Here is a 27,076-nt window from a genome sequence, read left to right on the forward strand (position 1 = left end):
ATCTGTGTTGTTGTTGTCAGCCATGGTAAATGTTGCACCTGATGTGAAAACTACCCGAAAATAGGAGAAATGGAGCGGGAACAACACGTGCTATATAGCACAAACCGTAGAAGACTATAAGGCACCTGTTATGCAGAAATCGACACTGACAAAAATTCTGCACAAAATGAAGAAATAGCTTGTGCAGTACTACATGTAGTGGAAGGAAACGGAGGCCGAAATGAGCCCAAATCAAAAATCTAAGCAAAGCTCACTGAAATCGGAGAAAGTGAGCAGGCGTGTACTGGAGCAGCTGGCGACTAAGCCCGGGAGGACGCTACCTGCTATGATACCAATTGTTGGAATTAGGGTTGCAGAGAAACGCACACAGCTTGGAGAAGACGAACGAAGCTCAAGGCACACAATAGAGAGTGTATTACTTAGTGTGCAATGGAAAGATAGATAGCCCTAGAGTGATGGGCGTATATACAATGCTCGGGGGAAAAAACCTCCTAAAGAGGAAAAAAATGCCCCGGCGGTCCTAGTGTGTTCACACAAATCACTACCACATGTATATGGTAACAAACAAGTCATGATGTGAGGTAATGTGCTTTGTAGCACCACTATCAAAGTATTAGACATGTGAATGTGCAACAACTTACATACATGCATCATGAAGAGAAGGATCATAAGTGCACTTGTACTAAATGCCCACTCTGTATCTACATCAACATCACACTCTCCTTTCACAGAAGATTCTACAAAAGCTACACTTATAGTGGAACCTGCCTCTTTCTTCTTGGCCTCTTTTGCCTTCAATTTAGGACACTGCTTGATCAAGTGATCATTAGCTTTGCAATAATGACAACGCATCTTCCTTTTGCCCTTTTCACCAGAATTCCCAGACTAGGTGCTGGGAGTGGAAGCATTAGGAACATGTGATTTGTCACTCGTTGAAGAACCATGAGAAGTGGCTACATTGTTGTTACCACCTTTTTTTTTAGCAATAATAAAAGCAAGTTCAACTGCATGTTGTTTGGCCCTTTTATTTTTTGAAAGTGACTCTTGCAACAACAATGTGCATAATGCATCAAACATTACAACATCATGATTTCCTTGGGTCATATGTCTCCAAGTACTAGCAAAAGTCTGGTAAGAAGCTGGCAAATCATCAAGAACAATCTGCACAATAGAACTATTAGAAATAACTTTGCTTGCAGAAATGAGTTGCTCATTAATATCCTTGATACTAGCAAGGAAAGTGTCCATGTCATCTTCCTCATGCATAATCTTCGAATCCAGTTTTTTACGCAGCAACACAAATTTAGCCTCATTGCGACTTGCATAAAGACCAACCAAAATATCCCAAGCTTGTTTAGCTGAGCAAATGTGAGAATTAATAGTGCACTTCACAGATAATTCAATCATTGCATGAGCCTATGCATGTCTAATTTCCCAATGAGCCTGCTCAGTCATAGGAAAAACAACTCTAGCAGTAGCAATCTTGCCACCAAAACCTGCAACATCCTCAACAACGCTTGTATCCACAGAATCCGGACGTACGTCCATGTCCTACACAACATTCTAAATTGCCTTTGACACAAGAACATGTTGCATCATGTACCACATTGGGTAATTGTCCCCATTTAATTTATCCTCAACAAACATCTTGAACACATATGTGTTTTTGTCAGCCATGACCACTGCACCTTATGTGAAAACTCGCCGAAAAGAGGTAAAACAAAGTAGGACCAACACATGCTATATAGTACAGCCCAAAGAAGATTGTAATGGACTTGCTCTGCAAAAAGCTGTAGAAAAATAATTTTGCACAAAAGGACAAAATTGCCTACACTGTACTGTCTGTAGTAGAAACGGAGGCCAAAATGAGCTAGCAGACCGATCCCTACAAGCTTCACCCAAAGTATTTCTTCACCTACTGATGCTCACCAAAGCTCACCCAAATTGGAGAAAGTGAGTAGGCGGGTGCTGGTGACGTTGACGACTATGCTCGGGAGGACGCAACCTGCTCTAATACCAATTGTTGGAAATAAGGTTGCATGGAAGCCCACAATTTGAAGAAGACGAAGAAGCTCAATGCACACAACAGAGAGTGTATTGCTGGGTGCACAAATGAAAGATAAGTTAGCCCTAGAAGGATGGGTGTATATACAATGCACGAGGGGAAAAACCTCCTAGTGAGGGAAAAATGCCCCAGCAGTCCTAAGTGTGTTCACACACATCACTACCACATATGTATGGTAACACGTACATCTGAAACATGAAAATGTCACCACAAAACCATAGGATATGTGCTCAAATAGACGCCAATGAGATGCAAGCAAAATCTAGACCAAAGTGAACTCCCTATGGGAAGTAAAAAATTCCTCTTATAACAGAGCTCAAGTGCACACAAGGTGCTAATTAGACATATCCATATACATAAAGCTCCCAAAGAGAAGCAATCACTGGTCCAAAATCTCTTGGAATCTATCACTGACAAACTTGCCAATTATAGCCAAATATGCTATTCAAAGTCAAACCATAGATGCTATGCATATGGTAATTAGCACCTATCAAGGGTAAGAACAATAGACTTCTAGTGGGAATAACAGAGCTCAAGTGCACACAAGGTGCTAATTAGACATATCCATACACATAAATCTCCCAAAGAGAAGCAATCATTGGTCAAAAATCTCCCACTGAACCTAGAATCTATCACTGACAAACCTTCCAACTATAACCAACTATGCTATTCAAAGTCAAACCAGAGATGCTATGCAAACGATAATTAGCACCTGTCAAGGGTAAGAACAATAGACTCACAAAATAGAGCACTAAGAAGCCAAGCAGTAACTCTAATCTTCTTTCTCTAGATGATGCTATAAAAATTGTTGTATCAATGTCGAATCTAGTGCTGATGTCAATGCCGATAAAATCTTTGGATGTCGTGCCGATTTTCTTTGTCAGACAAAAATTCCTCATCGATGCCAAGTGCCGAGAAAGCCGATGTGCTATATCTGTTGCTTGCTATGACAATGTCTCCAAAGCCACAAAGACTCACCGCCTATGCTGCAATCCAAAAAGATAATGCGTCAATGTTGAGAGCCAATGTCGAGAAGCAAAGAGAACTATCAAAGGTGTGTGTGTGTGTGTGTGTGTGTGGTACTACGCACACATTTCCTCTCTCTTTCTCCTATGTATGCCAAGAGAGAAGTAAGGAAATCTCTCTCCCTCTACTCTCTTCTGATGTCAAAAAGAAAAGCCTGTGTGTGTGTGTATCCGCACACACCTTTGTCTATACTTTTGTATTCGATGCCAAGGACTTGTGTCTCCCTCTTGTCTGTGTTTGAAGACCATGTCACACACACACACACACACACACACACACACACACACACACACACACACACACACACACACACACACACACACACACACTCTTACCAAGTCTATGTTTGAAGACCATGTCACACACACAGACACACACTCTTACCAAGTCTATTGCACTCTTGTGTGTGCGTGTGTGCACGTGCTGTAGTGCCACAGGACACCCAACAAACTCACCTTGCACTATGCTTTAATTTGAGACAACACTACTATAAAAATCATCAGCGCTATACTTGAGTTTGGACTTGTGTTTTGTTTTACTTGCTCAACTACTCACTAGTGCTATGGTTTTTGCTTGAACCAGTGCTATTGTTTGATTTTCCAAGACTTCCTTTTCTAGTGGCCAGTGTTGCCTTCAAGATTGATAAAAATTCTCTCAAGCTCTCTACTCTTTGATGCACTACAGAGAGATTTTCCTCTCTCTCCTTTACTTTGCACTACTTCAGCTACTCGAGTACACTGTGTCAACCTTAGAGAAAACTTATTGCACACTAAGGCTTGAGCCTTAGCTTGTTCAAAGCCTATGCACATGCCAAGAGTAGATCGCAAAGTCGCCAAAGCTCTGATACCATTTGTGAAGCATGCGTGTGCGGATCCGTGCATGCTTGGTGTGGCTCTGAGTGAGGATGCAAAAATACCTCACTACTCCTTATTGATCTATATTACCAATGAATAGAGACAAGGTTAGTATGGTCAGTAAGATGGATGTCCGGCCAATTGGCCTCAACCCTAACATTCCTTGTATATCCCCAATTTGCCTGGTGTTGACATAACGGAAGAGGTCAGAAACACATGGGATCCAATCTGGGTACATGTTAATGAAACATTCAAAAGAAAATTGTAGGAATCCATTGTGTGGACATACAGGCAAGGAAAAATGTTGTACACATGGGATAATAACCGTCGGCTACAAGCATGGCACACTGAGATTGATAGAGGTATATATTTATTTCAATGCTCTTGGTTTCCATGTTTTTTATAAGTGAAAGTGCTCTTGTTGACATCAAATCTTATACATCAGCTTAGAAGGATGACCCAAAGTACCACTGCTATGTAGAAGCCTCCATGCTTGGAATCACAAAAGAAAATGACAAGTGCTCACAGTGATCGCACAGATGAATCGATAGGTTTGACTATATTTATTGTAGCAATTTGTAGCCAACTAGAAGGACTCTATTGATGCTCTATTTGTAATTTTGTAGAATCAATGACAAAGGGTATGTGCAGACCTCTTATATAGACATGCTATGCATGGTAAGAGCAATGGGTATTGCCAACATGGAGACTCTCTTGAGAAGGTTGGAGACGAGGTTCTTGGTTGACTTCAACAAGAACTTGACTACTCCAATATGAACAAGCATGGTGGGATTTGTCACCAATGGTAAAAAGTCCAACTCTTGTATCCGTCAATGAGTTTTTTTATGCCTTCTTCCTTTCAAAACCTACACATATGCCACGCATCACCAAACATTGCGAAGTCCAAAAATCCCATTATCTAAAGTCCAAGTACATGAAGGCCTTGAACAGTGTTTTGTTTAAGCAAGAGGAGCTCACATCAAAGGTGTTAGGATGTTGTAATGCCACTACATGTATACCTACATGAGAGGGTTAATTCGTCATCTCTCCACCCATCCATCAAGAGAATGAGGAGTGCCCCTCATTTCCAGACCTTATAGTTGTGTGTGCCATGGCATTCACATTAGTTTGGTTGCCCCCATGCACTATAGTCGAGAGACCCATCCTCACTATTCTACGGTCAAAGGGCAATTGACCTTGTCATAGCCATTATAGGCTACGTGACATTACCCCCCCACCCCACCCCAATAAAGAGCTTTTGTACTAAAAAACAACATGGGAAAATCTCTTGGCAATCACACCATGATGTTCCTAAGTTGCCGCGTCCTTATCTATGTCTGTCCATTGAGCTAGTACCTCTTGGTACACTTTATGACGTGTTTTTCTATCTTGATACCCTAGAATTCTTTCTGATTTATGCGGTATCTCTGGTGGTTCTATCAAGTCAACCAAAATCTTTGGAGAAACTATGTTCTTCAACCCGTGAACTTGTTTTTTTAGTCTATTAACGTGGAAGAGAGGGTGAACTTGAGAACTCAACGGCAACTCAAGCTTGTAGGCTACGTCCCCACTTTAAAGGTACCATAGTATCTAGGAGAAAGTTTGCCACACTTTTCTTTTTTCATGGTTTCTAACTTTGCAAGAACCTTCAAGAATACAAAGCCGCCTTCTACAAAGGTAAATTTTCTTTGTCCTTTATTATCATATGTCTTACCACAATCTTGTTCACTATAAATGCTTTCCTTTGCTGACTTCAATATATCATTCATATTTTCAAGGAAATCCTTGACAGGTTGAATCTTTTCCTTCTCTAGCCTACAACCATAGGAGATCTTGGCTGGAAACCATACATCAACATGAATGGTGTAAATCTAATTGTTAAATGTTTGGAACTGTTGTAAGAAAATCCCAAAATGGGTAAGTACTCTTCCCAATTAGATTGCTGCTTACTTACATAAGAATGTTTGGAATTGCTGTAAGAAAATTCCAAAATGGATAAGTACTCTTCCCAATTAGATTGGCCCTTTCTTCAAAATATAAAAGGTAACTTTCCCTCTTCTAACCAATGGGAAAAATGACATGCTTAAAACTATGCCGGCTTCTAGGTTAGCATTTACTTGTATTTGCTATAACACTAATACAATTTTACAGGTTATCTTTTAGAAAAACTTTAATCTTGCAAGGATTTGCAATATAAGCCATTGTTTGCCTCAGCTTAGCCTAGAGCCGGTTCAAAACCCAAATTAGCCATTTGATGGCACACGTTGGGGGAAAAATTCCCAGAATACCCTTAATTTTGCGAAAAAACCTACAGCCCCACCTCATGTACGGTATATGCATCCCCAAATTAGGGGGCGCCCCTTATTGTACAAAATCCCCCTATTGTGCACTCACGTGTCACCATACGAAAGGTACTAGTGAATTTTCCTTAAATAAACTAGTCCAATAAAATTGTCTTTTCACAAGTGCATCACTCTTTTTTTGGTTTGCACACTCTACCCTTGTAGTCTAAGTACCCATCGTCAGTAAAATAGTTAGCATACTTCCCCCTCGGCAAACTTTATCACCCCCCTTTGAAGCCGTAGCTGACAAAGGTGATGAAGGGTCTATGTCAGAGCTCTCTAGATCCAACCTATACCCCGAAGCCTTGGTTAGTCTCTTTGGACTAACTCTCGCTCCGATACTCATGACAACTACGACCAATCTCTTTGGACTACTAGCATTATGCACTGATGAGGGAGGTGATCGCATCTTTGAGATGGAATGATTGCGTACATGATGCTAGACCTCTGTAAAAGAGAAATCATGCTCACATAAGCCACACATTGACTCCAAGAACTCGTTCTTAAAGATTGTGAAGCTTAATTTATCAATTGCGGCATGCGACTAGTGCATCTGCCACTACGTTATATTTACCTCTTTGGTAACATATCTGAAGGTCGAACTCTTGTGGGATCTTTGCCCACCGAGACTTTCATGGTCCATTCAAATCTCAAAAGTGGCACCATATAGATAGTGTCTCCACTTTTTAAGTGCATGTACTATTGCTAGTAACTCTTGCTCATAGGTCGAGGAGTTACGTTGGGCGCCATTTAACTTTTTACTCTCAAATGCAATCGGGTGTCCTCTTTGCATAAGTACATCCCAAATGGCCTCATTACTTGCATCTGTCTCCAAGACAAATGGCTCATTCGGATAAACTATAGTCAATATGGGTGCGGCTTCTATAGCCACATTAAGCTTTTCTAATCTCTTCTGTTGGGCTTTCCCACCAACTTATACTTTTACTTTTTGACCTCAATTGGTCCATCAATAGGACTGCGGTCTTTGCGTAGTCCTTCACATACTATCAATAGAACCCTAACATACCAAGAAAAACTACAATTACTTGAGATTTCTTGGCACTGGCTACCTGAGAATAGCTTCCACTTTCTCAGGGTCCATGTGAGTTCCCTTTGTAGCGGATATAATTTGACGAAGGTAATGAATCTTGGTCTCAAAGAAATCACATCTACTTTCCTTTGCAAATAGTTTATATTTTTGTAACAACTCAAACATTAGATGCAAATTCTCTAAGTGTTCTTTCTGAGTTTTACTATCCACAAGAATATCATCCAAAAAACTAACTATCAATTTTTCTAAGTATAGACGTTGAACACTGTCTTTAAGCATCCTAAATGTCGTTGGTGCATTGGTTAGCGCAAAAAGCATAACCAAGAACCCAAAGGATCCAAAGAAAGTTCTAGATAGAGTCTTCGCAACATCTTCTAGTATAATTCTAACTTGATGATACCCAGATCTCAGATCGATCTTGGAAAAGTACTTTGATCTAAAGAGTTGATCAAAGAACTCATCCAAACATGGCATTGGATAGCTATTCTTCGCATCAATCTGTCTTTCTTCTTTACCAGAAGAATAGGCGATGCCCATGGACTAGAACTAGGCCTAATAATTCGTTTGTTCAAGTATTCTATCAACTGCTTGTCCACTTCATGTGCCTCGGAGTGGCTTAATCTATAAGCATGTTTACTTATAGGTTTTGAATGTGGCACAACATCCATGCCATGGTCTACTTCCGGAGATGGTGACCATCCAATGTTGCCTTGGATTTTTTGGTTTTAGAATCACATACATTCCAAACAGGGTTTTCAAACAATGGGTCTCGTCGAAAGCCATCTTTATTATCGTGCTTGTGTACGCAAACATTACTTATAATTTCAACTACAAAACATTTTTACTATTTTCATTTAAAAAAACAAAATTTAAAAGAGGGTAACAAGCAAATACCTCTGCTATCTTGCCTCTGCGGACTGCTTTGTGTAGCTCCATGAGAGGGAACACTATGGTCGCCCTGTGGAGTGATGACCCTACCACCCTACTCAAATTGTAGTGTCTTATGCAAGTAACTTTGAACTAGACTAGGGCCCATTCAGTGACAACCATTCCCTGCCTAGGTAAACGTCCGCTCTGGCCAAGTGCAAAGACTATGATATTCCATACCATCTTATCATAATCGTTGGCCAACCCAACATTATACTCATGATCGCTTGCGATCTTGGTCAACCCTAAGTTCTTAACTAATGAGAAGCTTAAGAAGTTATGGCTAGCTCCATCGTCTATGAAGAGAGTGACTCTACTGCTACCTATGGTGCCATACATTTGCACCATGTCGTGAGGACCTATGCTAGGCTACCACATGGCTAGACTTACTGAACAAGCATGATTCTCATCACAAAGGCATACAGTCACCTCCCTAAACTCTCCGAAAATCAGAGGAAGCCTCCATACCGTATGCAACTGCCTAGAGGATTTACCATCTCTCTTGGGCTCATGGCCACTAGTGTTAGCTTTAAGCTTTGGACACTCGGACTTGGTGTGCCCTTGATTGTGCCTTACCTCATTGCAGATAAAGCAATGATTTTCCTTTTGCGCTTTAGCATAATTCTCTTTTCTTTGGATTTTTGACTCTCTTTTCTCTTTTAATGGTGCAAGGTTTTTTAGGCAGCGGCCAACCCGACAACTTTGGTCCATCTTGTCCCCTTGCTTACCACTACAAAACCCTTTTCTTTTAAATCCTAAACCCTTTTATCCTTGGCCCTACGCCCCCTCTTGTGCACCACACAATCCTTTGGCTGAAGAGGCTTGATGTACTCAAGATAATTATTTGTGAGCCCTATCTTGAAGCCCCACAACATCTGGAATGCATCGATCCATTTCAACTTGAGTGCTATCTCTCTATAGTCTAAGATGTATTGAATTAGGGCTTATTCTCCATCGAGGACTTGTCCCATAACTCCCAATTTCTCTCTTCTTCGTTGCTTGGCAAGAATTCTTTTCGAAACATCGTTTTGAACTCCGCCGCATGACGAGTAGTTAAATTCATCCACCACTTGTGTGCCTTACCAGTTAACAAGAAGTTAGTCTCTATGGGCTGCACACGACTAGGCTGTTTTTGCAGCGCATGAATGTCCGACCACTTTTGTCATAAAATCTAATATCTAACCAACCCAAATGATTTTCTCATATTAAATTGATCACTTAATGTGGGAGAATAAACGGGAACAAGTGTTAAGATATAGATATGTGCTTATAGATCTATCTCAACACGGGGCCAATAGTAAAGGGGCCCAAATGGGAGATGGTCTATCAAGAGCAAGGCTAACCAATGGAGCATAAGACCTTAGGGTTAGCTTCATTGAAGACCTCCAATAATGTGTGTAAAAGTCCTTTGACCTTAGGTAAGCTAGGGCTGAGCTTGAGGTGGGAACCCGGCCCAAGCTCGAGGTGCTTGACCTGCTTGAGGTGCTTGTCGTGCTTGAGGTGTTTGTCCTGCTTGAGGTGCTTGACTTACTCCATGCTTGAGGTTATTGACTTGCCGCTTGATTAAGGTGCTTGAGGTGCCTTGACATGCTTGCCTGAGATGCTTGTGGGAATACCCCCTAGTCCAAGTGCTTTGTCATTCTTGATGACTAAGGTGCTTGAGCTCCTAAAGTCAAAAGCATCCCTACAAGAGGGGGGGCGAGCCCTTTTCCTAGGGATTAGAGAGAGAAAACACATTCACACTCACAAAGGAAGCCCCAGCTTGAAGAGGCAGCAAGGACACATGTCAGGTCCCTACCCATGTTACCTTCATGTGTTGCTTGAAGCCTATTGGCTAGGATTCAAAGGGGTCCAATGATAAATTACTTGAATTATCTAATTGTTTTTTTCATTTATCAAGTCCTCTCTCTCAAAGGGGAAAGGGGGACACTTGTCCCAAGGCTACCCATGTTGCTTGTAATGGCTCCTACTTGTGATTGGCTAGGCCTGGAGGGGTCCAATGAGCTTCAAGCATGAGCTACAAGGGGGGGTCGACCCAAGCAAGCTAGGGGGGTGCTTAGGGGGTATACTCACCCACACACACTCACAAGCACTCTCATGGTGTACTATGCAAAGTGCAAGAGCTCCCTCTCCTTCTCCAAGCAAGTAGAGGTTGAGAGCCTACACCAACACTCTTGGCTATGGAGTGCAAATCCAACCAAGAGCCATGCTTTAATGCTTAAGCTTGCCATCTTATTCTTCTTCATTACTATGCTATTATGTATGCTAGCAACAAGAGTATGATAAGTGAGGAACTAATTATTTCTCCTACGAAATGTTTCTTCTTCCTCTTCCCTACCCTCATTCCCTGCTAGCTCTCTCCACCTTCGAAGGTGTTTGAGGTCTTGGGATTGAGGCTTGGTATAGTTAAATCTTTCTTCAAGTTTAGGTTATGCTATGATGGTGATGCATGAAGCTTTCCATCTTCATTGCTTCACCTAGGTCACAAGGAACACAAAGAATGTATTGTAACAAGTCTCTCTTTATGGGAGAAATCATAATACAAATGCCTATTGGAGGGGGGACCGGCTCCACATAAATCCGGTCCTCAACTGTTGTCATGTTCTCTAAATTCTCTCTCTTGCAAAAGTATTGTCTATGCCAAGTTAACTAATTGCTATGATTATGTTGCTATCTTCAATTATGTCTACCCGCTATGCTCACAAAATCATTTCTTGAAAGTACTCTCATTAAATTCCGCTATTCTCAAATTGAATAGGCAAATTCCATTACAACTTTGCTAAGAACATATTCACTGATGAATCCTTGTTGCATTCTCTTTCCTCACCTCCAAAGCTAGGCAATATACAATCTGTGAGTAGAAATGAGGCATGTCTCTACATATGGCCCTGTAGACACATCGACCTAAACTCCCATGACTACATATAAGGTTATGCACACTCGTGCCATGGGAGTTCTCCTACTATGAGGAAGAGAAGAGCCTACCGAAGTGGCTGTCAATGCATCTAGGCGTGGAGATGCTTTGTAACATCATAAGTACGTCAGCTTATACCTTCTCTAAGGTGGTAAATTTTGTGTTTAAATATTTAAACATCCCGCTAGAGAGCTCCGTCTTTGATAGCACGTCAGTAGGGTCTGCTAGGTCATAGGCATCATCCTCATCATCCAAGAGGTCCTCATTGTCCCCCTCGATGATGCTGGTATCCATAAAGTCTCGCTCATCGTCTAGAGGAGGGTCATTAGGGTTGGTAGCCTCTGTGGGCAAGTCAAGTCTAAAGACGGGGTCTACAGACGTGGATGGTATTTGCGGGTCACATGACTCGATTGACGAGCACACTCTAGAATGGGAGAGAACATGGCATCTACGATCGTACAATTTGGTCGGGGTCAAGCCCACAATCAATGAGAGTAAATCCAAAAATCCTAGAGAACTAGAGGGTGGCAAGGACACAATATGACGAGCATACATTTTTTTCTTTTTTTTCTAGCAAATTAAGTGCAAGAAAAAACAAAATAATGGAGATTTAAAAAAAAAGCACTACATAATGAGCAATAGGGAAAAATAGTCACCCCTTCTCTTTTGAGAATTGTGAGCTGGTGTCAAAGTTGGCGTGTGTATCCATTGCGGGAGTCCATTGTACCAAGAGCTTCGTCTCGTATTTCAATGCCATTGTGGACTTTGTAGCCGAACTTCATTGTGGAAAAGGGATCTTGAAAAACACTCCTTGCCCACACATGTGAAGATATCCTTAGTTTAGCTTAGAACCTTAAAGCCTTGCATCAAATAACGTTCTCTTTGAATAAAGAGAACAGAGAGAAGAAGTCCCATGACCATTGGAAAAGGGTGGCAACCAGTGGCGGTAGGCGGTAGCGACCGCCATTGGCGGTGGCAGCATTCTGTTGGGGTTGCCGCTTGCTGCCACTTTTGGAGTGAGTGGGGGTGACGAACGACAGTGCAAGCGCTAGGAGGGGCGACACCAAATGGGGGAGAGAGAGAGAGAGAGAGAGAGAGAGAGAGAGAGAGAGAGAGAGAGAGAGAGAGAGAGAGAGAGAACCGACGGGCAACCAAGAGAGCACGAGGGAAGAGTGTTTCCCAACCGCTTACAGACAGTCCTCCAAAAATGACTAGTAAACTAGGGTCACAATTCCTTGCAACATTATTGAGTATTCAACGATGTTATGAACAACCAGCTTGGTTAACTTTAGAGATTCAATAGAGAGCTGAATAAACATTACAAAGTTGAGCCATGACCTCTTATGGTGATTGGTAGACCCAAAATTAATAGAGATACTGCACCTATAGTGAGAAATGCTTCATAATCTATCAATTTCATTAATTTGTATGCTGCTCCAAATTTACCTATTCTAAACATTAGGGCCCATAACACCTAATGTGCATGCATTTAGCAAAAAATTGATCCGAACTTGCATTCTCATGACTGTAATTGCCAATGCTTATATGGCGTGGTGTGTGTGTGGGTGTGTGAGTGCCAGAGAGAGAGCTTACTTCACTATGCAACCATGGCCCAAAAGCTCTATGCCATGTGTTTCTTTTTGCAGAGAGCTTATCCACACATTTAACCTCATTAAAGCTTAATGACAAGCTAAGGTAGGCGGGCCCAATTCACACGTCTTCCCTTGACACCGAGAGCCTACTATGATACCAATGTTAGGATGTTGTAATGCCACTATGGGCATACCTGCATGAGAGGGTTAAGTCGTCAACTTTCCACCCAACCATTTATAGAGAATGAAGAGTGCCCCTCATTTCGAGACCTTATAGTTGTGTGTGGCATGTCGTCACCGCCTGAGTGGTGTTTCCCTGAACCCCATCCTCACGGCTCTATGATCGAAGGGCGATCAACCTCGTCACAGCCATTATAGGCTATGTGATAAGAGGAGTTCACAGTTCAATATCGCAACGCATTCTACTTTCCATAGCATAGCCATGATGTCACCCTTTTTGAAGAGGCTTGTATTTTCTCTTTTCAATAAGCATAGACTGGTTTCTGTTGAGTTTAGGCTACATTGAGTCTTTTGTTCTCTTTCTATCCCCCCCCCCCAACCCAACACACATACACATGCGCGCGCGCGCCATGAATGCTACTTTCACTAATCCTCCCTAACCTTTCACTTTCCTTAGGGTAGAGGAGCCAATTTAGAGACACTCAAGAAAAAAAAGTAATTTTGGGGGCAATTTTACAAATGTGGACAAATCTGAAATGTGAAAATTGCATCATATTCCTCACGAAAAGATGAATTAAATAGTACAAATATTGATATTTTTTTGAATGCTCAATTTTAGAAAAGTCAATATTTGAGGTTTTAAGAGCTTAGAGACACTTAAGGTAATAGTACACTTTTCAGCAAATCACAAGTTGAGACATAAGCAAGATTCCAAGTACATTCCAAATATTTGCCTCTAAATTTGTTGGGGGGGGGGGGGGTGTATGCATTTTGAAAGGCATCCATCTCACAATCGGCTCTTTTACCCTACCATAATAGAGCTGGCAAAAGCTGGAGAGAGAGAGAGAGAGAGATTGTCGATCAGTCGAAGACAAGAGAGAGGAGGCCAAAGGTGGGGCAAGGTTAACATAATGTAGTGACTGAGATAAAGGCCATTGCCTGCTAGTAGCTAGGAAGCTGGGGAAGAGCTTACTAAATGGGAGATTTGTTGTCACGTGACACTACCACAGCCTTCGCCATTATATTTTATATTATTATTATTATATAAGAATAAGAGCGGGTTTAGGAAAGCCCGATGAGAGAAACTCCAAGTTTTGCTTCCTTCGCCTGGTTGTTCACATAGGGCGGAGGCAAAACCATCTATAAAAAAGACGCGCGATTTTGGCATCCAAGGGGCCTTAGCAAAGTGGTCAAGTCATCAAGTGCACGATAATTTGTCTCTTTGGGGGAACAAGGCTCGCCACACCTTTAATTGATACCCAAATTCCAATAGGGATAAACGATGTGGATATAAGCTGCATCCAAATCTGTCAAATGGGCAAGGGGAATGCTTTGAGAATCACAAGGGATTCTTTGTTCCCTTAGAAAGGAAAAAAACGTTGTCTGGGTAGGGCAGTAGGCGAACACCTTACTAAGCTATTGCTCCCGACTTGATAGACATAGGACGAATCAAAAATATAAAGTAAATGTTGGGTTTTTGACGTTTGGGAGTTTACACATGGATCACATATTGTTCACGCAGAGATCACATCTATGATCTGGATCACCCGTTGTGTAGCTCAGATGAGGATTATAGCACAAAAGGATCAATCACATGGTGATTACAACGGTGCACATTCTCAATCTGAAGGCATAAATGAGTAACGAGTGCCGCTCGCACCTTTTGTCAGGGACCATTGATTGATCCCTACTAAAAAGTTGGGTGTCAATTAGTCGTGAGGGGAGGTCCGGAAATGAACTTTCTTTTTAGGGGAAATTACCAAAATACCCCTCTAATTTGAGGAAATTCCCAAAATACCCTTCAAATTTCAAAAATTCCCAAAATGCCCTTGATAATTTGTCATAAATTCCCAAAATGCCCTTCAAATTTACCAAAATTCCCAAAATACCCCTGGTTGGGAGACTAAATTTCTCGAAAAATAAATTTTTCTGTAGGTCTTCACAAGAAGAGTGATTGTCTATCGTACAAGATGCTAAAACTACAATTTGAGTTGATTACGTAGGCTTTGGAGATGAATTGCTTCATTATTTTTAGACATAATTGCCTTTTTTGCGATGGTAACTGGTGACAAATTACATGCTGAGCACTCAAAAACGGATCTCAATTGTCAAAAACAAATGAAGATTAGAAAATCTTGAACATTCCAACCAAAATAGATACAAGGGTATTTTGGGAATTTTTGAAATTTGAGGGGTATTTTGGGAATTTCCTCCAATTAGAGGGGTATTTTGGTAATTTTCCCTTCTTTTTATTGCCCGGATCCTAACACTTCTCCCGCTGCCCGGTCTGAACCCAGCCTAAGTTTCGATGAAAATCTCTCTCTCTCTCTCTCTCTCTCTCTCTCTCTCTCTGCGCTTGCGTACATCTGCCTTGCATTAGTTAGAGTCTTTTATGAAACATCTTCAGAGATCAACAACTATAAGCATCATCAGATTGGGCGGCGGCGGGGGCAGGCAGGCTGAGATCGACGATGTCGACCTCGTCTGACAACGTGTCCTGTCCGATTTCAGGGCCAGGCTCGAGAAAGGAGAAGAAGAAGCAAGCGAAAGAAGAGCGGGATCGGTTAAAACAGGTGGAGAAAAAGAAGCGCAGGCTCGAGAAGGCGCTAGCCACGGCAACTGCCATTCGAATAGAGCTGGAGAAGAAGAAGCAGAGGCGCAAGGAAGAAGAGCAGCGGCTTGATGAGGAAGGGGCCGCCCTCGCTGAGGCTGTTGCGCTTCAAGTTCTTGTAGAAGAAGAGGTGAATTCCTTTGAGGACAACATGTGTGAAAATGCGGCTTCCAAACTCTCAACTGTCCCTCCTCTTCGCAAGGCCTTCATCAAGAATGCAACCACCTCTGATGCACAGCCCACATCTGTCACCAGCAACGAACTAATAGCTGAGGCGGTCTCTATGAACAGCATTTCTGTGAGTAAGGACAAACGTGAAGAGGTGAAGAGGAAGCTGGTAATTACAGACTGGGAGTTGTTCAGCAATCCCAGGGACAATCTTACGTATAGCAGTGAGAGGGCCAAAGCTGCAGAGCTGGCTGCTGGAATGGCAGCTGCACAAGCTGTGGCTGCTCTCAAAATAGCAGAGGAAGCTAGAGCTGAAGCAGAGGCAGCTAAGAAGGCGGCCGAGGCAGCAATCTGTCAAGTCATGGATCGGAAATACTTCACACTTTCAGAAGCTGATCAACAAGTATGCACTTTCTCCCTCCACGCATGTTGAATTCATCTTTACCCACGACTTGTGCCCGCACATGTATGTATGTTTTCAACAGCCCTACCTGGTGCAATGTTCATTGTCCTAAGCAATGTTGAACTACTTCAACCAGCCCTACCACATTCTGTGTTTTGCATGGGTATGCATGCTTTAAACAGTTCCAGAGCACCTGTCCTCCTTGATAACATGTACACATCTAAACAGGCCACTCTCTATCCGTTGAACATAGAGATGGAGCGGGATGAACTGAAGGCGCGCTTGGAGGAAACTGAGCGACGGTTAAAAGAGAAGACTAAGCAGGTTTTTCACTTGGAACAAAGCTTGGAGGACATGACGCAGTATCTTCTTTGCTTGAAATCTAAGCTTCCTCTACCCAACAATCTTTCTGACAAGGAAACAGAAGTATCAGAGAGAAGTAGTACCAATTTAACAGAATCATCTCAAGGGATAACTAATTACTAGCAGGTACTGCTTTTAACCAGGAAAGTGATCCAGCTATATGTGCTGTTGATTCCCCATTCTTGCTTCCCTCTCGAAAGCTTGCCTGGATTTGCCTACTGGATTTGCCTAATTCAGGTGAGAGCCTGGCAAGTTGCTTCCAGGTCCTTCTCAAAGTAGTGTACACTGCTGGATGCTGTAATTTGGCATTTATGATCTTGTCTTACAAGGCACCTCTACCTCTGCTAGTTTGGGACTCAATAGCTAAACTCGCATCTCAAAAGAGACTCTGTGTCTATGGTTATTGGCTCCAAATTTGGGGATTGAGCAAAGCTTGTCGATCGAGTAAAAAATGTGAGACTGTAATATCAGTTTTTCCATTGACCCCATAATTTTATCAGTGCATTGATCACTTCTTCGGACAGTAGATTGATGAGGGCCTGTGGGTCTGTTGCTATTTTGCTCATGAAATACAGTGGCCCTTCTTGACACTCTTCATATGTCGGCTAACAGCAGCTCACGACATTGTCGGTATTAAAAAAGCTTTTTTAGTTGTCTCTTGTCTACTGCTACCCATGTTTATAGAAGATAGATTCTCAAGTATCCTGGAGTCATTTTGTTTCTATTATAGTCTCAGGGTGTTTAGTTTTGCGTCTCCTTCGGCTTGGAATTAATTGCAAAGGTCTTGGAAAAGGAAAAGTGGTTTACTCACGATATGGACGTTAATCTTGGAAGCATGTTGTCAGAAATTTGGAAGTGTCGAGCTCATTTGTGGGAACTAAGGTTTGTAGCTTGCACGATCTTTATTATGTTTGTAGGAGAGCAAAACATTGCAGGAAGCAGTTGCAATGGCCAGGTGATGAGCTATCTCATATTTGTAGGTTGACTTTGGTGTTTCTCATGACTTTTGGAGAGTTCCCCTCTGGTGTACTTTTGCATGGTCACTTTGGCTGCTGTTTAAAATTATTGTACTTATTTATGTTTTTACTTAGAATAGACATGCTGGAGAATTTGGAAGTTCTTTAGACTCTTTTGTATGCATTCTTTGATTTTCTTGATGTTCTTGCTAGAGATTCTTGTCGAGTGGTGGGTCCAATATCTCCTAGGCATACTTTTTTTCGGCACGCATTCCTTGATGCTGCCCACTTAGTAGGTTGACATGAGGCAAGACCCCCGTTCCTGGGGTTTCTGGGGGTCATAGTCTCTTGTGCTTTGCAATTGTGCCAGTACATATGTGCATTAGGTCACTTTTAACGAGTTTTTCACATTTATTAGCATTTTAAGCCATATTTAGGAAATCGTGGGATTTTTGCAGTAGGTAGGGCAACTTTGCTATTTGCCTTTGTATTTTTGACCATAGGTTCAATGCAGAGCAGTCAACGTTGTGGGCCTCTTTCTCTCTCTAGAGTTTGTCAGCATTTGGACCTCTTTCTCTCTAGCGTGCTCTCTCTCTAGAGTTACATTTGGCATTTTCTCTCCTCTCTCTAGCATTTTTAGCTGCCATCGATTTCTCTCTCTCTCTCTAGCATTTTTAGCTGCCATCGATTTCTCTCTCTCTCTCTCTCTCTCTCTCTCTCTCTCTCTCTCTCTCTCTCTCTATATATATATATATATATATATATATATATATATATAGCGCTTCCTTCTCTCTTTGCTTAGACACCCTACACAGCAAGGCTCTCTTGAGGTGTATGCACCATTGTCGGCGTGGTATGCGGTAGGAAGTCGATTTCGAGGAGATCTGCGATAAATCTGAAATGTTGTACGATCATGAGAGGAGTTTACTTGCGGCTGCAAACAAGATTGCCACTCGATTCACCCTTTTCCAGTATACCTTTGACATGGTATCAAAGCAATGGCGTGCTCGAATCGGATTGTTGATCTGTGCAAGTTTTTGGTGTTGAATGTACAATGAAAGGAGATGGTTTGTTGTTTTTTGTGTGTTTTTCACTCATTTGGGGCTGATTTCAGTTGTAGTGGGCATTCCTTCCTCTACCTCAACCTAGCCTCGTGACATGCCCAAGAGCTCTCACATGATGAAGAGGAGCAGTGTTTGGGAAAAATCATTTCACTCCAAGACATCTGAACCGAAAATTTTACAATACTAGCCAATATTTTTGCAAAACTACACTATTTTCCATGTATTTTAAGCGAAATTTTCTCCTTCTTGCCCTCCCCTCAACTGGCTACTTTGATTTTGCAATCGGGTCAAGGCTAAGCTGATGCACACTTTTCTCGAACACTGAAGAGGAGTGATGATTGTGACATGAACTTGGTCCGTGATGAAGAAGTACGACCCAAGATAGCACACAATGGTCGAGAACCACCCCTCAACAAGAAGTGGGGGGATTGGTCCTAGTTTTACTTCGACGTAGGTGATCAACCAATCAAGATATCTATGTTCCTTACGATTCCCTTGGATCGGCAATTGAATGGCGACAACAATCCTATTTGGAAAGCAACCATGATGGCAGTATTTGACTCTTAGGAGCTTGGAGGTTTTGTTTTGAGCAAGTTTCAAAAGCCCAAAGGATTCTTCACGTCAATGCTCGAATCCGATCTTTCATTATCTTCAATGGTACACCATCTGTTGTTAGTCACATCTGATCAATGAAAGACGCGAAGTTAATTTGGGATCGGCTTTCTTCTCTATATTATCGAGTCTCTCCAATGAAGCGGATAGCCTTAGAGGTGCAATTTGAGGATCGTGGATGTGAAGCACTCATATCCATGAGGGATCACATTAATAAGATGCAGGAGCTTTAGTAGGAGATGCTTCATATGGGAAAGCTTATCAATTCAAAGGATATGGCCATCCAACTTTTGGCACAGTTACCTCATTTGTATACCAATATCTATTCTTCGTTGATTACCACTTGCTGGTTGAATATTGTTTCTTGGGACAAGATTGTTCCAATGGTGTTGGACTAGGAGGAGCGGTTCAATACGGGGGAAGAAGCTAGACTCCCAAAGCTTTGGCCGGTTCTTCCAACAATAACAACAAGAAGTAGAAGGGTAAGAAGAAATGCAACAACAATCCAAAGAAGAGCGATGTTTAAAAAAATGGCTTAAAAGTAGATTGGCATTGCAATCATTGCGGGGGAAAGGGTCATTATTGGCGGAAGTGTCCAAAGTGAGTTGGAGATGCTTGGACTCCTACAACAGCGGCCGTGCAGTCACCGACCTTTGTTCATTTGGAGATTCTACCCTCAAAGGATTCTCCGGGGAGATCGGAGGTTGAGACGACTCTTGCGGTTTAAGATGGTCGCGATTGGATTCTGGATAGTGGTGCCTCACGGCATGCGACACCTTCAACGCATCTTTTGTTCAACATGTGACGACACTGTGCTACTATTTTCATTGGCGATAAATCTGAAATTCCTATTCACAACCAAGGTTCCATGGTGTCACAAACTGCTGACCAGTCACGTCATTGAAGACGTGAGCCGACTTGCAAGTCCTGGTTGAGGGGCCTAAACCCTAAGAAGCAACAAAAGAAGTTTTACCAGCTTACAAAACCTTGTCGAGTGGGGCACTTTTTAAAGAAGTTTCCACCAACTTTGAATGGGGTCCGAAGTGACCTAAAGCCTTTAAATTAAAGCAGGACCAACGAGCGCGCGCGTACACAGGCACGCGCGCACACGCGCGCGCGCGCGCACACACACACACACACACACACACACACACACACAAAGCTTGAGTAAAAACATGTTGATGTCGGAGTTGTACGGACACACACAATATGTGGTAGATTGTATGCACTTCTGCGAATTGCGTTGCCTATTGATGACGTTGCAGATTGTACGGAGGGTCCCATTGGCACTTGTTTTTGAGGACCAGATGCTTTTAGAGTTAGTGCTTTTCATGTATTGCTTTCTAGAGAGGCTTCCTCCGGCATTCAATCGAGAAGGTGAAGGACAATAGAGTCCGAGGGTCTTGCAGAGGTGTATTGAGTTCAATCAATATAAAGAAATACAGAAAGGGGCACCAGGGTTTGGGGCCATTGCTCTCTTGGGGTGGAATTCCTCCACTTCTCGTGGTACACACCTGAAGCTCTAATACCATTGTAATGGGATGGGCACCACGTGCCAACGGAAAAGAACAAACGAGGCTAACTTTAAACACTTCAAAACAACTAAACTGAGAGAGAGTGCACGACACACGAGACATGGAGAGGCAGAGTTTCACCTTAAGAGAGCATTGGCCCCAAACCTTGGTGCCCCTTCCAACATTTCTTTATAATGCTTGAACGCAATCCAACTCTGAGGGACTCTGGCACTCTGCTCTGCTTCACCTACCTAGTTGAATGCCAGAGGAAGGGCCCAACCCATCTTTATAAAGGCCATGGGCCTATCTCAAAAGTAGTACATGGAAAGCATTGACGCGGAAAGCATCTAGTCCTCAAAAACTAGCGCTAGTGGAACCATCCCTACAATCTGTCACGTCATCAGTAGGCAGCGCAATTCGCGGAAGTTCATACAGTGTGCCACATCATCAACACAAATCCTGGGTGTCCGTACATCTGCCATGTCAGCATGTGTGCACGTCGGTCTTGCTTTATTTGAAAGGCTTTAGGTCACTTGTGCCCCATCGGACGGGGACCCATAAGTTGGTGAAAACTTCTTAAAAAATTTCCCCACTCGATGAGGTTCTATAAGTTAGTTAAAACTTCTCTTGCTGCTTCTTCTTAGGGTTTAAGCCCCTCGATCGAGACCTGCAAGTCGTCTCATGTTTTCAGTGGCTTGATTCAGCAGTTTGTGACACATGGAGTTGATTCCAGATGGCAAAAGGGGCATGCATACCTCCAAGGTTCTTTATGGTCCATATTTGGGATTTCATCTTATGTATGTGCACGAGGAGTGCACGCTTGGCATGGAGGTGATTTTCACAGAGGATGCAGTGTCCATTCGGGATCGAGACTCCAGAAAGGAGGTCAAAGGGGGCAAAGTGGAGAATGGTCTTTTCAGGCTCCATGCTCTTTCTTCAGCAACAAGGATTCCCACAGGTGATTGTTGGCATTATAGGTTTGGTCACTTGAACAATGATGCTCTTCGGCTTGCTTTTCATGAGCAAATGCTACTAGATGCTGGGAGTAAGCATGGGAAATATATTACTTGCATTCGTGGGAAGCTACATAGAGAGGCTATTCAAAAGAACTCTACAAGTTGAGCTACTGCGATTTTGGAGCTGGTTCACACCGACCTTTGTGGACCGATGTAGAATCCTTCCCTAGGCAGAGCTCTTTACTTCATGTTGGTGGTGTATGATTTTAGCCACTTTACTTGGGTATATTTGTTAAAGTTTATAGCATCTCAAGTAAATAGCCGATCCCAATATTTGTTTTAGCTTTAGGTATTTATTTTATTTATTTGTCAAACTGTGGGTAGGGCTATTTACTAAGGTGAGTACATAAGCCCCACCTTGCCCCCATTGTAAATCATCAATTTTTTGCCAGGGTTGGTTGGTTCAACTCTCTCTCTCTCTCTCTCTCTCTCTCTCTCTCTCTCTCTCTCTCTCTCTCTCTCTCTCTCTCTCTCTCTCTCTCGTACTCTCCCCATTGCTCTATGCTTTTGTATCGTCGACTTTTGCATGATATTAGAGCTTTGTGCTCGATGAGCGAGGGAGAACTAGCACGTGGTGAAGAAGGGGAAGACTTGTGGAGATGAACCTTGCGTGGAACATTGTTAAAAAATGCAAGCAAAAAGAAGCATTGGAGCTGTGTGCGATGGCATTTCAAAACGCAAGGCAAAATTTGTCGGGCAGTCTCTAATGCAGCGTTTTAAAACGCTAGAACAAGAGGAGGTAGCAGTAGTGGAGTCGTAGGCATTTTGAAATGCCGGTAGGGCAAGGATCTGGTGTAGATCCGTTTGTGAAGCGTTCTGAAATGCAGCTTGCTATGAGAGCATGGATAACGGATAGAGAAGGAGGGGATTTGGGCAATTTGTCGGAGAAGCGTTCTAAGACACAAGACTTGGGAGGCCAAGACCGACAACGATTTTGTCTGCCTTTGAGAGGGGACAATGGTTTGAATGTCAACAATGTTTCTACACGATCTTCGTCAGATGCTCTTCATATGCATGGGTTTTGGAGCCTACCAGTGCCTACATCTTGAAATGTTGGCTTGTGGACAAAAAATGTCGTGGAAGATTGTGCGCGAGCAATCCTTTGTGAAACCTCCGCATCCTACCAAGTTCTTCGAAGATCTTCAGATTCTAACAATTTTAACGAGCAATATGTTCAACTTGGCTATGGATATCGCAAGTGGGTCGGCTAACACCGAGTTAGCAGCCTATGCTCGTTCGATGTTCTCCATGAAGCCATCGATTTGTTTGGCTCGGAATTATGCAAATGCATGATCTTGCTAGAGAACAGACGCAAATGCAAGCTTGACAAGGATTGTAGTACCATGACTCAGTTAGCTGCCTGGGTATCCACGAGGTCCGAGATCCGTTGTTATAAATGCAAGAAGACACTTTGTTTGGCTCAGGAATGCAAAGCCAAAGGCAAAGGCAGGAACTTACAAGAGGACAAAGGTAACGACAAGCTGGACATAGATAACGATGATAAATAATTGATAGAGGAGATTGGCATGCACATGTGGTGGCGATCATAGTGGCCGCAATGCCAGATTTTGAGTCAGGTTGTAGTTGTCGAACTAGCTTCAGCCAGGGAGAGGCTTGTGAGTGACAAAGAGGGGCAAAATGAAGCTTCCTACAAATAATTGAACGTATCTAAAACATATGGATGAGTGCACAAATCCATTGTTGGCCAGATTATGGATATGATGTTTTTCATAGTTCATTGTTTAGGAAAGTTTTGACGTTGTATTTACAATTCACGAATGGGGATTCTTGGACTTATTGTGGTCTACAATTCAAATTTCTATGAGGCAAACTGTGCTCAAGATGCTAATCTTCGGAAGGTAAGAAGTTGGAGGTAGCCAGGGATTTAATAATAATGTGAAAATGTAAAAATGTTATATGATTACAATGTGTTATTACCATATTTACCTAATTACACTTCACATGATCACAGTTAATAAGCCGATGACAAGTGACCTGTTAACCCACCAAAAGCCCATTGGGATTTCTGATTTCCCTGCTGGGCCCATCGGGAAATATCAAAAGCCTTGCAGGCTCGTGAAAAAAATAAAAAGCTTGACGGATCTACAATATAATAAAAAGGCAGACCCATGCAAGCCCGCAGGGTGCCATTTTCAGAGAGAGAGAGAGAGAGAGAGAGAGAGACGACCTTTGCAAGTACCTCGAGAAGAGGGAGGGAATGAGAGGGTCGTGTGGGAGGTGCTCTGTGTAGCAATGCGCGGTAGTAGCATAGTAGCAAACCATACAACTCATGTGTTTGTATTGCGTGTGTGTGTGTGTGTGTGTGCACGCACGCGTTGTGTGGTAGCATGTCTTATGTCGTATTGCACGGCAATAGCAGGGTAGCTAACCGCACAATGTGGGTGTGTACGTTAGTCGTTCTATGGAAGGATGCTTACCACGGGGGGAATCAGCTCGTTTACGTGGAGAATATGGTGTTTTTATGGTAAGTATTGGCTCATCATATGGGTATTACGTCGGTAATGTGAGGACACTAGTATCATTATGGTGAGTCAACTTTCCTTTCCGATGCAAAAGAAACATATGGGCATCGATCGGTTACGCGGTCATATGATTCTTGTATTTAAATTGCCTCTTGATTCGAGCGGCACTTGGTCAGTAACGCGGCTAATATGTGTCGTTTGTTATAAGCATGTGTTTATGCATAAATGTGGCGTTCAGATCGTTGACTTGGCCATTTGAACGCCGTATAAATTGTATGTACCATATATAATGTTTGTTTGAGTACCATGTACACGAAATACTTGGTCGGTAATGCGATCGTGAAGAGTATTTCGTATACAAATTTTCATAATGTCTATAAATGTTCATGTTGATTGTTTTTGTCAAAGTATCTCGTATCAAATCATAATGTATCTATAAAAAGTAAAAGAAAATCATAATTATTTGACAATGTTGAACTATTTGTCAATTATCTTTATCATGTTAAGAAACTTTATTGTGACACTAATATCTTGTTCACAATATAATGCTATTTTTTGAACATATTGAGCTTTGAATATCAATTTATCACAAAATAAAACTTTAATTGTCCCCTCCCGTCTCTCTCTCTCTCTCTCTCTCTCTCTCTCATGCCAAACTTGTAATGAGTTACAAAATAGGCTTGAGCCACAAAAATTGCTCAGAGCATAGATTTTGGTAAATGAATAATTTTTTCTTATATAACATCAAAACCTCATGAAACTTTTTACATATGGAATTAAGAAAAAAAAGAAGCTCAAATTATATATGTATGATTCTCTCAAAAATAAATATTTTATCTCAAATTGATAAATTATTTATAAACTTCTACTAATTCATTTATAGTAAAAAATATCAACAATCTTTAAAGATTTTCTTTTCTTCCAAAATAAACTGGCAAAAATTGTCCATTTTCGCAAATTATGACCATGGAGAGATAGTTGGACATTGGTTCATTTAGCTTTGTACCTTCTTTTATCAACTTTAGATAGAAGTAGTGTTAGTAATCAAAATATGAACCAATGTCTTATAGTGTAACCTACTTTTTTAAAGTGTTACATGTCTTTAACTTGTATGGTTTGGAAGATTGTGTCAATGTATTTGATTAGTTTTATGGTCATGGTTTATGTAATCTTTTATCAACTTTGAAAATAAGTAGTGTTAGCAATCAGAATGTGGACCAATAACTTATAGTTTAGCATAGTTTTTTGAAGTGTTTAAGGGTTTTAACCCATATGGTTCGAAAGATTGAGTCAATGTATTTGATTTGCGTTATTATCATGGTTTGTGTCATATTTTAACATAGTTTTTTAAAAGTGTTACATGTCTTTAATTTAATATTTTGATAGTCTACCATGTGCGAAACCTAGATATGCTATGTTATTCTATGCAAATATTTTTTTAAAACCAATGTGAAAACGATGCCTAAACAAAATAAAATCATCATGCGGGCAATTCGCAAGGACTATATACATACAGTTTCAATGTGTATAGATGTTAGAATCCAACAGATTGATGAGAGTGACATTTTCATTGAAGTGTTTGGAAGAATAGAGAGCACAGACTGCATGTAGAAGGCCACCATGAGTTATTGGTGCCATCACGTATCAAAGAATTCAACCCGCATCATAAAATCAGATAGCATGAAGAGGTGTTGCAGAAACTTGAAAGAAGACATTCCTCCCACTTGCAATATAGCCATGGCAGAGCTATTGGACAAACAATGGGAGGAGCAAAAGGTAAAGATGAAGAGAGTGAAAGTTCGGGATCAGTCCACTTTGCCTAAGCAAGTCAAGATGGTGTAAGATGTAGAGGGATCCATCGATGGCCGATCGGATAACATTGGTACATGAACATTGATGCACACAACGTTGAATGCTAAGTGTACGCATTTGATTGGTATTCCCCACAAAGCTTTAGTAGAAGGTGCCAGGATTGGAGCATATTTGTTTGGTGTTTGTAACTTATATATCGTTAAAAGCATATCTTTCTTTCCGGAACATATCAATTACATAGGAAAATGCTATAATGGAGGGGCAAAAGCAAAGTTCGAACACTTCCAAACAGAGCAGGGCATGCAAACATTGCATCCCTCCCTTGTCAGATGCATCGGTTTCACTATAGAGGCCCCTTAGATCACCCTCCTTCCATACTATATAATGGGGATTCATTGGGAGAGTTGATGTGTCCAATACCCTTCCCGAAGGCGCATTTCGACGTTGCATACACAGACTCTAGTATGGTTGGAAGAAATTACCGCTTATAAATCAACAATTATCAAAGATAAAGCATATGTGTCTCAGAGCAGTAATTGAATACATGCCAGCCATTTTGCACACTTTGGTTGACAGCATCACATTCGCTCACTCGGCTGGCATTATACATAATGCTAGATTTCACCAATGCAAATAAACCTCACATCGGTATTATTGATTGGGGCATGATAAAACCTCAACCAAGTGGGTGTTAAATAATTATGTATAGAATGCAACTCAATCTTTGGAAATAGTTTTGGAGGCAAAGAAAGCAGGAGGATATGAGTTGTCAAAGCGGCCATGGATTGCTCCAAAAATCTATGATCCACAATTTTTGGATGCATACACAAAGGCCAATGATATATATGTGCTAGGTTTTTTGTACGAGATATTGATAGATTTCTAGAGTGCAGCTATGAGAGTATACTTCAAAGATGAAGTGTTTTGTCACGCTGACCACGATACTCTTAAATCCATTCAACAAAAGGTGGACACATGGATGAAGTTAAGAGAGAGAGAGAGAGAGAGAGAGAGAGAGAGAGAGAGAGAGAAATACTTTAGACATTTTGTTTTTTCCGATAGAGCATTTAAAGACAGATCCTAACCCTGTGTAACGGCCTCTCATTGAACTTATGTCGTCTTT

General features: G+C 41.7%; 1 protein-coding gene across 1 annotated transcript; it reads left to right on the forward strand.

Moving 5' to 3' along the window:
- Window positions 1-15,287: 15,287 nt before the first annotated feature.
- Window positions 15,288-17,149, forward strand: LOC147431872 (uncharacterized). The gene is made up of 2 exons (XM_086494340.1): window positions 15,288-16,133; window positions 16,362-17,149. Exons 1-2 carry the CDS (start codon window positions 15,423-15,425, stop codon window positions 16,617-16,619), a joined length of 969 nt encoding a protein of 322 aa, XP_086350466.1. The 5' UTR covers window positions 15,288-15,422; the 3' UTR covers window positions 16,620-17,149.
- The last annotated feature ends 9,927 nt before the right edge of the window (window positions 17,150-27,076 follow it).

Source organism: Adiantum capillus-veneris, chromosome 21, assembly GCF_014529385.1.
Source record: "Adiantum capillus-veneris isolate H3 chromosome 21, ASM1452938v2, whole genome shotgun sequence".
Lineage (NCBI taxonomy): Eukaryota > Viridiplantae > Streptophyta > Polypodiopsida > Polypodiales > Pteridaceae > Adiantum > Adiantum capillus-veneris.